General features: G+C 34.9%; 1 protein-coding gene across 1 annotated transcript in view; it reads right to left on the reverse strand.

The window, feature by feature from the left end:
• Nucleotides 1-1,476: 1,476 nt before the first annotated feature.
• CCSER1 (coiled-coil serine rich protein 1) overlaps nt 1,477-14,515 on the reverse strand; it is a 1,276,721-nt gene continuing 1,263,682 nt past the window's right edge. The window contains exon 10 of the mRNA XM_068975615.1: nt 1,477-1,962. Within this exon, the coding sequence (XP_068831716.1) occupies nt 1,477-1,962 (486 nt within the window). The remainder of the gene's footprint in view (nt 1,963-14,515) is intronic.

Below are 14,515 nucleotides of genomic sequence, written 5' to 3' on the forward strand. Positions count from 1 at the left end.
AAATACACTTCTGCTTTAGGAGATGCATTTCAGCATAGCTTTAATTTTAGCAGATTAGTCAGATGCCATGCTAAAATGGCTATCCCAGTCCCTTTATTCATTTCATGAATTCTGTCTGTTAGAGTGCAAGGGACTCAGATCATGCAGTAGGTATGACAATTTCAATTTACATAAACTATGCCTACTATGGATTCAGTAATTAGCTTTTATCTTTGTGTAAGAAAAATGCTGCCCTGATTCCTACTGGTCATTTAATAATTATTAATTAATTTATATAGCTTCATACAGCTCTATTAATTAAACATAAAGAAATTATTTATCTCATGTGCATTTGCATATAAAACATTACACCTTGTTTGTTAAAGAGACATATTTGCCATCAAATGAGTTCAGTATTCCTGTCAGAGTTTTATTTCTAAGATCAAATCACCAAAGTTTCCACATATTTTACTTTTTCCTGTAAATCTAGATGACTGAATATACAAAATAGTGTAAACTGGGCTACCAAGAAACTGACTTTCTGTTCCTCAATTCATCATGTGGTCATTGATATGGGTTAATGTATATAAAGCAAAACTGGACACAGATAAAAAAATTAAGTGAAAAATACACTAATACAAGGAAGATGAAGTAAAATAATTTTCTTAGAGTGTTCCTTTCCTCACATTGTAAAAAAACTAAGGTGATAGAACCAAGACAGTGACTTAAAGAGTGTAGCATGTCATACTTTCTGCATCATTTGACAAAATTTAGCCAACATTCCCACCTCAGTGTCTTATGTCATAGTACTTCAACATCAATAGCAAAAACTAAAGGCAAATTTTTTCAAAGATCAGAGCTGTCATCCTCTATTTGGCTAGCAATTACTCAGTCTGAAATCCTTTGTGAACTAGTGTGAACTAAACATTTAGAGGATAAAAGAAATACTATTTTCCCCCATAATCATATGGCAAGATAAGCTTGACTGTATGTAATAGAGAGACAAATGCATCTCTGGGTTACATGCAAGCAAGCTTCATTCTTAAATAAATACACTACCAAATATGACTTTAAGATCCCTCTTTTTCTCTTTCTATTAACTATGTAATTTAAAATTTCTTACAATTCCTTTATCTATTTATTCCTCACATCTATTTTCACAGTAACACCATTAAGTGAACAGAGTGCTATTTGATATTACCTTCTGAAACTTCAATGCCTATCAGTGACTGATGAAGATAAAAGATAAATTTCATGGCCTGTATAAAACAGCGAGATGGTCTCATTATTTTACATATAGATAATAAAGTCTCCAAAGCTATTAAACCTAATTCAATTCACATGCTTGAACCCTCATTCTAAAAAAAAAAAAGTACAATTCTTTGTTTATAATTAAAACTAAAAAGTAATAAGAAATACATGAAAATATGAACATGAGCTATGCACGAGAAACACTAACCATCTTATCCTACCCAGAGACAGGAATGGGGGATTTCATTACCCGTCCTGCTGGCCCAGAGTCTGCAGCTCAGTTGTGTGTAAATTGTGATGGAGGAAAACATTTTTCCTGCTGTACATGTGTAAAGAGATTGGCCCTCTTGGCGGTTGTCCAAACCTTCCTGTAAAGGTTGAATGCTGCCGGGCTGCAGCAGCTTGGTCCTTTGGTTTCTCTGAGAACGTGGCGAGCCCTTCCGTCTTAGCTGCTGGCTTCATAGAGTTCTGCCCTACAGTAGCCCGTAAATTCTGGGTGACTTCTGTTGTGAGGGTTTCATAAGTTCCTCTTGAGTGTTTGATAACTTCAACTAGTTCTTTGTCCTTCAAAAGACTGCTGAGACATAAACTGGGGAGTTGGCAGGCCTTGCTTTTGTAGGGGCTTGCCTGGTCCGCCGCTGGGTATCTAAAATGGTCCTCGGTGGGAGTATGCATTATTTTTCTGTCCCTTGTGTTGAGATTTTGGCTCACAATTCGATTTCGATATGTAGCCTGTGGTAAAGATATGGAAAAGAAAAGATGCCTTCAAAAAAGTACCTTCACAGCATACACACAGAATACAGAGTGGTTTTCACATTTGCTTCCAAAACCCTAAGTTTTCAACCAGACTTTGACAAACACCAATAGAATTATCTTCTCTTTTCCATTAGATTAAATTTCCCAGGACAATCCTACTATAAAGAGTGGTCAAATGAATGATTTAACCACTATTAATTATCTTGGCTCTAAGAATCATTTATTAAAATACTTGTTTAAACAGCAGTTTTAAGTTGGCAACAATACTGAGAGGAAGGTATAGAGATTTTTCATACACCCTTTGTCCTCATTACATTCATAACTTTCCTCATTAGCAACATAATGGTGTTACTTTTTACCAAGGGTGAACTTACATCATAATCACCCAAAGTTCACAGCTTACCTTAAGGTCCACTCTTGGAGTAATACATTCTATGAGTTTGGACATATTTATAGTGACATATAACCATTATTATATTATCATACAGAGTATTTTCACCACCTGAAAAATCCCCTGTGTTCTGCCTACTCATCTCTCCCCACACCAATGGCAACCACTATCTCCATAGTTTTGCTTTATCAGAATGTTATGTACTTGGATCATATAGTATGTAGTCTTTTCAGATTGACTTTGTTCACCTAATAATATGCATCTAAGGTTTCTTGATGTCATTTAACAGGTTGATAGCTCATTTCTCTTCAGAGATGAACAAAAAGGCATTTTGAAATTTGTTTACATAATTTCCTAAATTTAAATTATTCAGTTTTCTCAGAGAATACATGTTATTTTAAAAAGTAATGAACATCAATATATAAAGCTTTGCATCTTTTGCTGGATTTAACATACTATATTTATATGAGTGTGTGCTCAGTGTTTTAGAGTTATCAATATAATAATTTGTATCAGCAGAGTGATAACCTAAAAATTTAAGAAACTAATGAAGGTCACTCCAATGACCTACAGAAAACAGTTAAAAGAAATCTCAGCATGTGTTTCATTTAGACTTTTGGATGCATTTTATTAATCAAAATCGGGTGCATGAGTATACATCCATCTTCCTTCTCACAAGAAGTTTATACTCTAATGATAGGAATAAGACATAGCTTATCAAATCATGTGGTAAGGGAAGCAAAGATTACAAGCTGGCACCAGAATTCCTCATGAAGAAAGCACTGTCTTGGTTTAGCAAAATATACTCAGCTAGAAACTGACTAGCTGGATTACTGCTCTGGTGGCAAAAATGAAAGATTTATTGTTGCTAAAAGAAGGTGGGGAAAGTGGAGAAAGAGTTGAGAGAGGAAAATAGGGCCCAAGGCAATAGGCTAGTACAAAATATGCTGAAGGGCCAGTGAAAATCTCTGTGTACTTGACCTCTAAATGGCATAGTTTTTCGGTACTCAACTTTTCATTGTTCCCTAGAAAGCCATTTCTCCAAGCCTGATCTCTACTTTGAGCCCTAATTTACTTATTGAGACATCATCACTTTGACTAATTAACATTCCTAGTCTCACACACACACACACACAAACTTGATCTTGACTCTGCACCTTATTCTTAACCCAAAATTCTCCTTCTCAATAATGGTATCATTATCAGGCCAATACCTATAAATCACCTTTGCTTTCTGTTTTTCCTCATATATCCTGTAATTCAGTCCTTGCTGATACACCACAAAGAGGGAACCTCAGCTCAACTGCTTCTCCTATATCCAGTCTAAGCCTCCTGACCCAATTCTCTGGTATATATTAAGCATTTAATAAATATTTGCTGAAAAATTTTCTCTGCTTGATATGTTTATAGAGGATGCATTATATGACAAGCATTTTTCTCCTGCCCTTACATATATATCCCTCACAAGAGTCTTTTGAGGTAGTTTCTGTTAGTTTCCATTATACAGACTAGAAAACTGAAGCACAGTGAGTTAATATTCTACAGATAGTGTAGGATTACAGTCTGCTTGATTAAACACCAATTCATTCTCTCTCCCAGTATTCCCATGGGAATATTTTTAAAATGTATCACATTTGCCTAAAATAAATTTCATGCAGAACCACACTGTAACTTAAATTGGTACTTCTACATTATTGTTACTGAGATGAACCTCCAAAATTGTTTGTAAAACTGAGGTCTATTAGGGGATCTTAACAGGTGTCCTTATACTTAGGGATTTCAGATTGAGACATTTTGCTAATCATATCTTTAAAAAAAATTTTAATGTTTGCAGTTTTTGATTTGTGCTAACTTAGATCCTCTCCATTATTTCTAATTTGCCATTTTAACTCTTCCGTTGATTTGCAGTAAACATAGGCTGGTTATCTGGTTGTTTGAAGGAAGCGTTGTATGACTTACAGAAGATGTTTTGGAACTTTTCTTGGGAATAAGAAAATGAAATATTTTGATTCATTTTTCATAAAAAAATTTTGGCTTTTTCTTGTCTCTCTTCCATGATGCAGTTGTTTAGACCAACATAGAAATGTGAGATTTTACTTTCTCTTCATCTATGTGACTTGACTTCTATAAGATGCTTAGCTTACTTAACCATAGAATCACTTACTGATTGACAGTTCTTCAAACACTATGCTTATTATCACATCCAAATGTTAGAAAAACCATGGGAGTAAAATACTCTGAGAAAGACAGTTTGTTTCAGAAAAAAACAGACAATGTTAAATTCATTATAAAAATATTCCAATTTATATATCTTTAGCTGATGCGAAGAACTGACTCACTGGAAAAGGCTCTGATTTTGGGAAAGATTAAAGGCAGGAGGAGAAGGGGATGACAGAAGATGAGATGATGGATGGCATCACTGACTCAATGGACATGAGTTTGATTAAACAACTCTGGGAGTTAGTGATGGACAGGGAGGCCTGGCGTGCTGCAGTCCACGAGGTCGCAAAGAGTTGGACACAGCTGAGCAACTGAACTGATTGACTGCCTGCCTGCCTGCCCATGAAAGTTGAGAAGAGGAGTGGAAACTTCTTTTCCATTACTTCAACATGTCATTTGGGGAAATGTTCATCATTTTCTTTATGTGGTCATTTTAACCCTCCTGGGATATTACATTAAATTGAATATGCAGTTTTAATAAGATGTACTGAAAGGGATCAAATAAGTCAATCCCACAGGCAGCTTCAGTGCTCCTTCTCTGGTATAAATTCTGATACCTACAAGGTACATGAGCATCTACCATAAACAGAAACAAAATGAATGAATGACCTTTCAATTTCTTAAAAAGCATATTTAAATCATCCATTCCTTTTTTCAAAAAAAACCCCATAATTTGCTTTTGACACCTTAGACTTTTTTTTTTCTTTTTAGTTCTTGAGATGTTCATCATTAAGTCCAGGGCTCATGATGTACATGGGCAATTGCACAGCTCAGGGGCTAATGGCATGAATTTGTGGTCAGACATAGAAGTGTTTCTCTGCTGATCTGATAAATATTTACTGACCTCTACTGAGAGCAAGGTTCTACATTACATAATGGGAAATGGCACTGTTCATAAGAGAACCAGCTCCTCCAGTTAGGCAGCTTTGAAGTCTAATGGGAAAGTCAACCAGAATCAGTTTCTAGCTAAGTGACCATGGCAAGTCACTTATCTTTCCCAAATCTTCAGTTACCTCATCTGTGAAAGAAAGATTTATCTTCAAACCTGTATCTGTGTACAGAATTATTGTTAAGATTCAATGAACTACCTTGTATAAAATACCTAATATTACACTTGAAGAATAGTTATCTTGATGAGAGCAACAAAAATAAGTAGAGTCCCTGTTGGGTAATGAAGAAAGCAGGGTCTGCAGAGGCAGAAGTTAAACTCTATGCAATTAATCTATCTCAGATAATCCCAGAGGAAGAGCTGAAGCTAGGATGACTCCTCAGAGTTGTCTCCAATTTAAGCAAGTGGTTGTGAACCTTATACTCTTGTATCAACAAGTTATTGGACATTGGTAATCTCTGGGAAAGGGGTGTAACCACGAATGACTAGGCTATTTTTTTGTTTTGAAAGGAACTTACTTGAATGCTAACTTTTTTACCAACTGAGAAAATGAAGGGTTTAGTTGTGAAAGTATGTGTGCGTTTGTCATGGTATAATTAGGCATAATGGAAAGAACCCTGAACCTTCAGTGAAAGACTGTAATCTTGTGTATGTTGCTATTGAACTGTGTGAACTTTGATGAACAAATTAATTTTTCTGGGCATTGTTTCTGAGCCTATTGAAAGAGATGACAAAAATGGAAGTCAAAGATTAGATAGTGAAAAAGTCTAAAATTTATTCAATTTTATCCCAGTTCTAAAAGCCTACATTTTTAAGTATATAGTTTATTCTGTGTAGACAAACAGAGGAAAGATCCCCTTAATTCCAAATGTGTTTTGGTGCACACACTTGGCTGCAGTGATTCAGAGGGATCATGCTGCCCAGAGGGAGCTTGTAGTGCATATACCTAGCCACATCTTTTGCAAAAGCAGAATTAAATTTCTACAAGCTAATATAATTATGTTGTTTTAGACAATTTAGTTCTCAAACAGTTATTTTATTACCTTTCCTTAGAGTTCATAATAGAAAATGAATGGATGGCAAATTTAGTGATTAATAAGTCAATATTGAAGTTATATTAAAATCTGTTCTTTACTTCCCTATATTTTTTTCCTCTCATTTCATCAATAGAGCATACGATCTGCATTTCACTGAATTCACAGTGACTGATTTTAAAACACATGATTTTACATACCACTAAGAAAGAAAAATCTTATGATGCTAATTAAGAACAAACGAAAATGACTCTCCTTCTTTATCAATGGTGTGATCCATTCATCAGTCACACCAGCCTCTCATTCCAATTTCTTCTTTCTCCACTTTCCTTTCTTAGGCTTGATAGATAGTCCTTTTGCATTTGTCTCAATGATACAACTTCATTTATGTGTGAGTATATTCTTTCTTTTGATAAAGCATTTGGTTTTTAATTTAGAGAGAATATGGAAGTGAAGGTAACAATATTACATTTTTTCACTAATAACAGTTACATACAAAATAATATTTGCTATAAAATCAAATCATAGTAAAAACTTTTTGAAAATATTATTATTGGTAATTTAATATACATAGTGCAAACACTGCATATAACTGCATAGAAGAAAGGACAATACGAAGCTATGATAAAAATCCACATGTACTCCACTGCAACATGGTTGAAAGCATTAACTGTAAGATTTATCCTGATTTTACGGGTTTTTATTACATTTAAACATTGGCTGATTTCTGATACAAAGTGGACATACAGTAATTATGCCAATGTGCATAGCCCAATTTTCATTGAGACAGGATGTAACAATGATAGAATTAACAAGGAGGAGAGTCATGTTTCAATCAGAAATTAATTTTTTCTGAATTTGTTTTCATGTGTGTGACCTATACTGGTAATTGCCAAAATGTTATCAGGCAAAGACTTCCTAATTTATCACAGAGATTAAAACTTAGCACATGACTGATTATTTTATTTGATTTTAAGATATATTTTTCTGCAAATGTTCTCTACTTAACTCAAAATATTGTTTTACAACTAGAATTTTTCCTGAACAAAAATAAATACTTGAAATAATTCCTAATAACTAGCTAGAAAAAAGTTAATTAGAAAAATTGTTAATATTAAAGAGTATTTTAACAAATCATAAAGGTTACTGAAAATAACATAATTTGAATGTAAATAACATATGTATATGAAAGTATGTTAAAGTGAGCCCAAATTATCACTGCTCAGAGCTCTTGTAGCAGGAGTAACTCTTGGGTAACTGATACTAAGAACTTGCCTCCTGAATAAGGTTTATGGTTTCCTACTAATGAGCTTCTCAATCAGGGAAGTAAAACATACAGTGAAGAATACTATATGTGTTACATTCAAGAATAGACACTTTGATGCCTACTTACTTCTACACCCAAGCCAACTAAAATAAAAGTTTCATAAGGTCAGGGACATTGCTTGCTTTCTTTAATGCTGAATCCACTGCTCCCAATAGTGCCTGGCATTTACCAGTAACTCCCTGATAATTACATAGTCCAGAGTGACAATCATAAGTTTTATCAGTAAGGAAAAACACATCTAATATGAAATTTTCTTTCTCTTGGCACTTTTCCCTAGTAGATGAGTTGATTACTTTGATCTTTATGAATTGACATATTACCTGAATCATAAACTACCAAGCACTGGTAGTACATATTTTGCCTCCTTTCTTGAAAGTAGTGGGGAATGTCAACTTTTCAGGGATGTTTTTGTAGCTTCACCTCCCCTTTAGTTGTGCTTTCCCCAATAAAAAGCAAGACATATATGTTACTATAAAATATACCTCGAGGAAATAAACACCTTTCATAGCCACAAAAGCAACATGACATCATATCTAAAGCACTGGATATCAAAGCAACTGGAAAAAAATCTCTTGCAGTATATTTTTTCACTACTGTAGAAAATGAATTAAAAAGGAGTTATTGCACAGCAGCACTTCTTAATCTCTCTCTTCTCCATGTGTCAACATGACACATAGAGACATTTCCTTAGCCAAAAGCTGGGTTATGGAAATCCTCCCAATAAAATCTCTTTAACTCAAGGTCTTTATCTTTCATTTACGCAAACATTTTGGATTCAGAAATAAAAACAATTATCAGAATCTAGTTCAATTTATAAAAAGAATAAATTTTGATGCTTGAGTAGTGGTAGCAATGTTACTTAAAATATAGATACAACAGATGACTGACCCATTTGACACAGGTCTTGTATCCTGCAGATTAATAGAACAGGTCACTTCATTAGTGCAGAAAATAAATGACGAAGGCATGAGTTGAGGCAGCAGAATAAATGACAGAACACTCTACAATAATACATTCTCTTAATTACTAAAATGTATCAATACATAAGTCTACAGGCAGAATAATATAAACTTTTAATACAGTGATATCAAGAAGCCATCTCTATTTACTGTAAAATATGGTTACATATATGAAGAGTGCTTTGAATAAAGACATGTACAATATTATTGCTCATTGAGTAAACTATCAAAATCTGTAAATAAGTGTTAATTGTAACAACCTGCATTTTCATTACTGTAAATATACAGTAATGAAAAAAATTTTGTCTGTAAACCCCTTTTTACCCAAAGTGTGAGCAAATTTGCTTCTAAAATACAAACTGAAATAATTCAACACCGTTAATGGTGTGTACTGAGTTTCCTCATTGTGTCTTCAATGTAAACTTATCTTCACTATTATTTTCTTTCTATTCATTAATCCCTAGAGATGGACATAGAGACCTCTGTCACATCCTTTCTTTAGTAATGTTTATAAGTTCTCTTAAATAAAGGATAAATCAACATTGTGACACATTTTAGAGAAGAATTAAAAGGAGTATTCTGTACATTGGATAAGGAAATGGCAAACCACTCCAGTATCCTTGCTTTGAAAATCCCATGGACAGAGGAGCCTGCTGGGCTGCAGTCCTTGGGGTTGCAAAGAGTCAGGCGCAACTGAGTGACTAACACTTAACACATTCCGTACATAGTCCCCTTCCCACTGATGCATGCACCTTAAGGGAAACTCTCTTGTCCAGCTTTCAGAGGATGGGTTCTATAGTGTTCCAAATAAATGCTGTACCACTATCTATGGACTCTACTCTTTAAGGAGACGAAAATCTTTCTTGGTAAAACTCCATCACGCTAGTTTCTAACTTAGTTTTAATGAAGTCCACAGCTGACTTAACCCTGAGTCTATTAGAGAACTGAGTTGCATATAGTGAATTAAAATGAAGCCAAGGAAAAGACAATTGTAGGATTCACATTCTTGAGAAAGCATTATTTGCCTTTATGAAATTCTAAGGAAGCCTTGAATCTTGGACAAGACAGAACAAAATTAATGTACAACAACAACAAAAATGCAGTAAGGCAGTGATGAATGTTTTTAAGACCTAGTTGTCTATTGATGCCTGATAGTGAAAAGATCTGAGGTAGGAAAGAATTCTTAAATATACTAAACTTGAGAGAGCAGATAATTAGATTTAGAAAAATGATTAGATAGCAGATAAATCACTTTACCTCAGATCTTATTTATAATAATAGCTAAGACTGAGTGACCATTTGGAATGTGCCAAGTTATGTGCTGTTTCATGTATTAATAACTTTCTATTATTTTATTATACCCATTTAATGACAAACTGAAGCGCTTACACATCAATCCTACCAAGATTCCAGGATTTAGTGAGTAGCATAATGTGAATTAGAACTCAAGCTCTAAGCCATGGGTTTCTCAGCCTCAGCACTATTTACATTGGGGATTATATATTTTTTGCTGTAGGGGACTGCCCAGTGGATTACAGGCTGCTTGTCACCGTCCTTTGCCTCTGCCTGTAGGTGCCAGATGCACCTGCACCCAGTTATAGCAAACAGAAATGTCTCCAGACAGTGCCAAGTATCTCCTGAAAGGTATAACTGTCCCCAGCTGAGAATTACTTGCCTGAGCAATAATGTGTCTCTAAATGAGGCAAATAAAAGTGACCAATGCAGTATCTCTGAAAATAAAAGTCATATACATATACTACTATCCTTAAAAAGAAAAAATCATTTACAGCCACTAGGAAAGTGAAATTAAGTTTTTGTAATTTTTACTTCACAAACACATATAATACTTATTATACACTAGACACTCTTCTGGGCCTTTACAATTCACAATTTAAAAAATATTAACTCATTTATTAACCCAATACAGTGTACTAATAAACACTGGAAATATGTATAAATATAAATCTTGCTCAACAATAACAATAAAAAACACAGCATGATGCATAAAATCCAAAGGTTTTGTCTTAAAAAATAACTTTCTCCACATGGAGGAATGCTAATGGAATGTCATGAACTACTTAAAAAGCAAATTTTGATTTTTCACTACATAATATATTAGCATGGGGTAAATCGGTAGACCTGAAATGTGTCTCTTTGTCAATAACAATCACTTAAATGTCAGTATAAACTCAAGCCATATTTATTAAAAACAACTGTCCTTTTCCTGTCATCACTGAGGAATAGGATTTTTAAAGCAGTTATAAATACAGGACATTTGCAGAAGTGTTGGCACATTGCTGCATCTGTTTTTACCCTTAGATGTGGAATCTGTTTTCGGTGATAAAGAAGAGTTTTCTTAAAGGTCTAGAAACACTCTACCACAGAGAGATTGTATAGAGAAGCAGTTACTGCTTTGCAAGCAGGAAGCTTTGTCATAAGTTGAAGTAATAACCAAAAAGAAACCTTCAAAGGTTCTGGCAGACAAGACCTACTTTTTTCAGATACCACAAATTACCAAGAGGAAATTGTCTGGAGTTAAATTACTTCTTCTGGCTCAGTCTCACTCCTAAATTCCTTAAGAGAAACTAAATCCTCCTGGTGGGCATGTAGGATTCAACCAGGGTTAGAGGACATGCATAAGATAAGCAAGGTGAATGTTAATAAAGTCAGCTAAAGGCCCGGTTCCTGAGAGAGGAAGACCAAGGCATCAACCTCACCCGAGAAAAGTGAAAGCATGCAACAGCTTTCCCACAAGCCAGTAGGGCTGTTCTGTTTATAACTAAATGGGTTCTGGAAAGAACAAAATTCTGAAGAACAACAATGAGTTGTCTTTAGAACTAATATGTGTGTATTGTAACCCATTCAGTGTGAATAATTCTTTTTAGTAAAATGTTTATTTAAATGAGAATTTCAAACAATCGCTGCTTATAATAGCAATAAGGGTGAATGATTAAGGATTCAATTCAGAAGAAACCTAAAAAAGTATAATTCTGCACAACTGATATTCCAGAAAAGTGTGATTTCTAAATAAAAGACTAAGTAAATGTTTAAGCTAATTTTATATGTCTAAGGGAAAGGAATAGGGAATAATTTTTATGTGTTTGCATAGGAATGTAAAATAGTGGACAGTTACTGTGGTTTAACCACATGAAAAATTAATCTCTTGTTTAGATAGGCAGATGCCCAATATCTGGCACATATTAGATAGCACTCTTTTATTTAAAATTTTACTGAAATATAGTAGGTTAACAATGCTGTATTAATTTATGCTGTATAACAAATTAATTATTATACATATTTTTTCATTTTCTTTTCTCCTGTTTTATCACAGGATATTGAAAAAATATAGGCTCCTGTGCTGAACAGTAGGATGTTATTGTTTAAATAAATCCTATATAGAATAGTTTGCACCTTCTAATCCCAAACTCCCAATCCTTCCCTTCCTCACCTCTCTCCCCCTCTTGACAACCACAAATCTGTTCTCTATATCTGTGAATCTGTTTCTGTTCCATAAAAATGTTCATTTGTGTTTTATTTTAGATTCCACATATCATACATATTTCTCTGTGGTTTACTTCATTTATTATGATAATCTCTAGGTTCATCCATGTTGCTGCAAATGGCATTACTGTATTCATTTTATGACTGAATAGTATTTCATTGTGTTTATGTACCATATATTCTTTATTCACTCATCTGTTGAGGGACATTTTGTTTCCATGTCTTTTTTATTGTAAATAGTGCAGCAGTGAACATCGGGGTGCACGTATCTTTACAAATTATAGTTTTCTTTGGATTTATGCCCAGGAGTGGGACTGCTGAATCATATGGCAACTCTGTTTTTAGTCTTTTTGAGGAACTTCCATATTGTTTTCCACAGTGGCTGTGCCAATTTACCTGTAGGTCCCTTTTCTCCACATCCTCTCCAGCATTTGTTATTGTAGACATTTTAATAATGGCCATTCTGACTGGTGTAAGTTGGTACCTCCTCATAGTTTTGATTTGCATGTCTCTGATAATTAATTGTGATGAGCATCTTTTCATGTGCCTATTGGCCTCTGAATGTCTTCTCTGAATAAAAGGGTGCTTGGGGCTGGTATACTGGGATGACCCAGAGGGATGGAATGGGGAGGGAGGTGGGAGGGGGGTTCAGGATGGGGAACACATGTACACCCATGGTGGATTCATGTCAATGTAAGGCAAAACCACTACAATATTGTAAAGTAATTAGCCTCCAATTAAAATAAATTTATATTTTATTTATTTATTTTTACTACGAAATGGCTTTTTTAGTGTTCACAGAGTTGTGCATCCATCACCACAGTCAAATTTAGAACATTTTCGTCACTCCATAATGAAACCCAGTACCCATGAGCAATCACTTCCTTTGCTCTTCTCCTCTCTCCATGGCAATCTCTAATTCCCTTTGTTTTCTATGACTTTGCCTGTTTTGAACATTTCATACAAGTGCATTTTGTGATTGTCTTCTTTCACTTAGCATCATGTCTAAGGTTTGTCTATTTGGTAATATTTATCAGTGCTTCATTTGTTTTTATTGTTGATTAATATTCCATTGTATGGATATACCACATTTTGTTCATTCATTCATTAGTCAGTGAATTCATTACTCAGTATTTGGGTTGTTTCCACTTTTCCAGGGGCTTTCCTGGTGGCTCAGAGGTAAAGAATCCACCTGCCAATGCAGGAGATGTGGGTTTGATCCCCGGGTTGGGAAGATCCCCTGGAGAAGGAAATGGCAACCCAGTATTCCTGCCTGGAAAATCCCATGGACAGAGGCGCCTGGGAGGCTACAGTCTTGGGGTTTCCAAAGAGTAGGTAGCAGCAGAACATGCATGGACTTTTCCAGATATTCCCCACATGAAAAATGCTACTCAGAAAATTTCTGTAAAGTTTTTTTATAGTTGTATGCTTTAGTTATCTTGGTATAGATCTAGGAATGAGATTGCTGGGTGATACGGTAACTCTATATTTAACACTTTGGGGAACTGTTAAAAGTGTTGGGAAAGTGACTACACTACTTGGTATGAGAGTTCTACCACCAATGTACAAAGGGTCCCTGACTTAGGATTGTTCAACTTACAGTTTTTCAACTTTACAATGGTACAAAAGCAATAAATATTGTAGCAGAAATGGTACTTTGAATTTTGAGTTTTGATTTTTTTTCCCCCTGAGCTAGCAACTCTCATGATGCTGGGTGTCAGCAGCAAGCTACAGCTTCCAGGTAGCCCCATCACCATGGGGGTAAACAACTGACACACTTACAATTCTGTACCTATACAACCATTCTGTTTTTCACTTTCAGTACAATATTCAATAAATTACATGAAACATTCATCATTGTATTATAAAATAAATTTTGTCCTAGATAATTTTGCCCACATATAGCTAATGTAAATGTTCTGAGCATGTTTGAGGTAGGCTAGACTTAGCTATGATGTTCTATATGTTAGCTGTATTAAATGCATTTTCAACTTAGGATATTTTCAACTTGATAGATTTATCAGGAAGTAACCCTACTGTATGGAGAAGGAAATGGCAACCCACTCCAGTACTCTTGCCTGGAAAATTCCATGGACGGAGGAGCCTGGTAGGCTGCAGTCCATGGGGTCTCTAAGAGTCGGACACGACTGAGCGACTTCACTTTCACTTTTCACTTTCATGCATTGGAGAAGGAAATGGCAACCCACT

This window comes from Capricornis sumatraensis, chromosome 7, assembly GCF_032405125.1.
Source record: "Capricornis sumatraensis isolate serow.1 chromosome 7, serow.2, whole genome shotgun sequence".
Taxonomy (NCBI): Eukaryota; Metazoa; Chordata; class Mammalia; order Artiodactyla; family Bovidae; genus Capricornis; species Capricornis sumatraensis.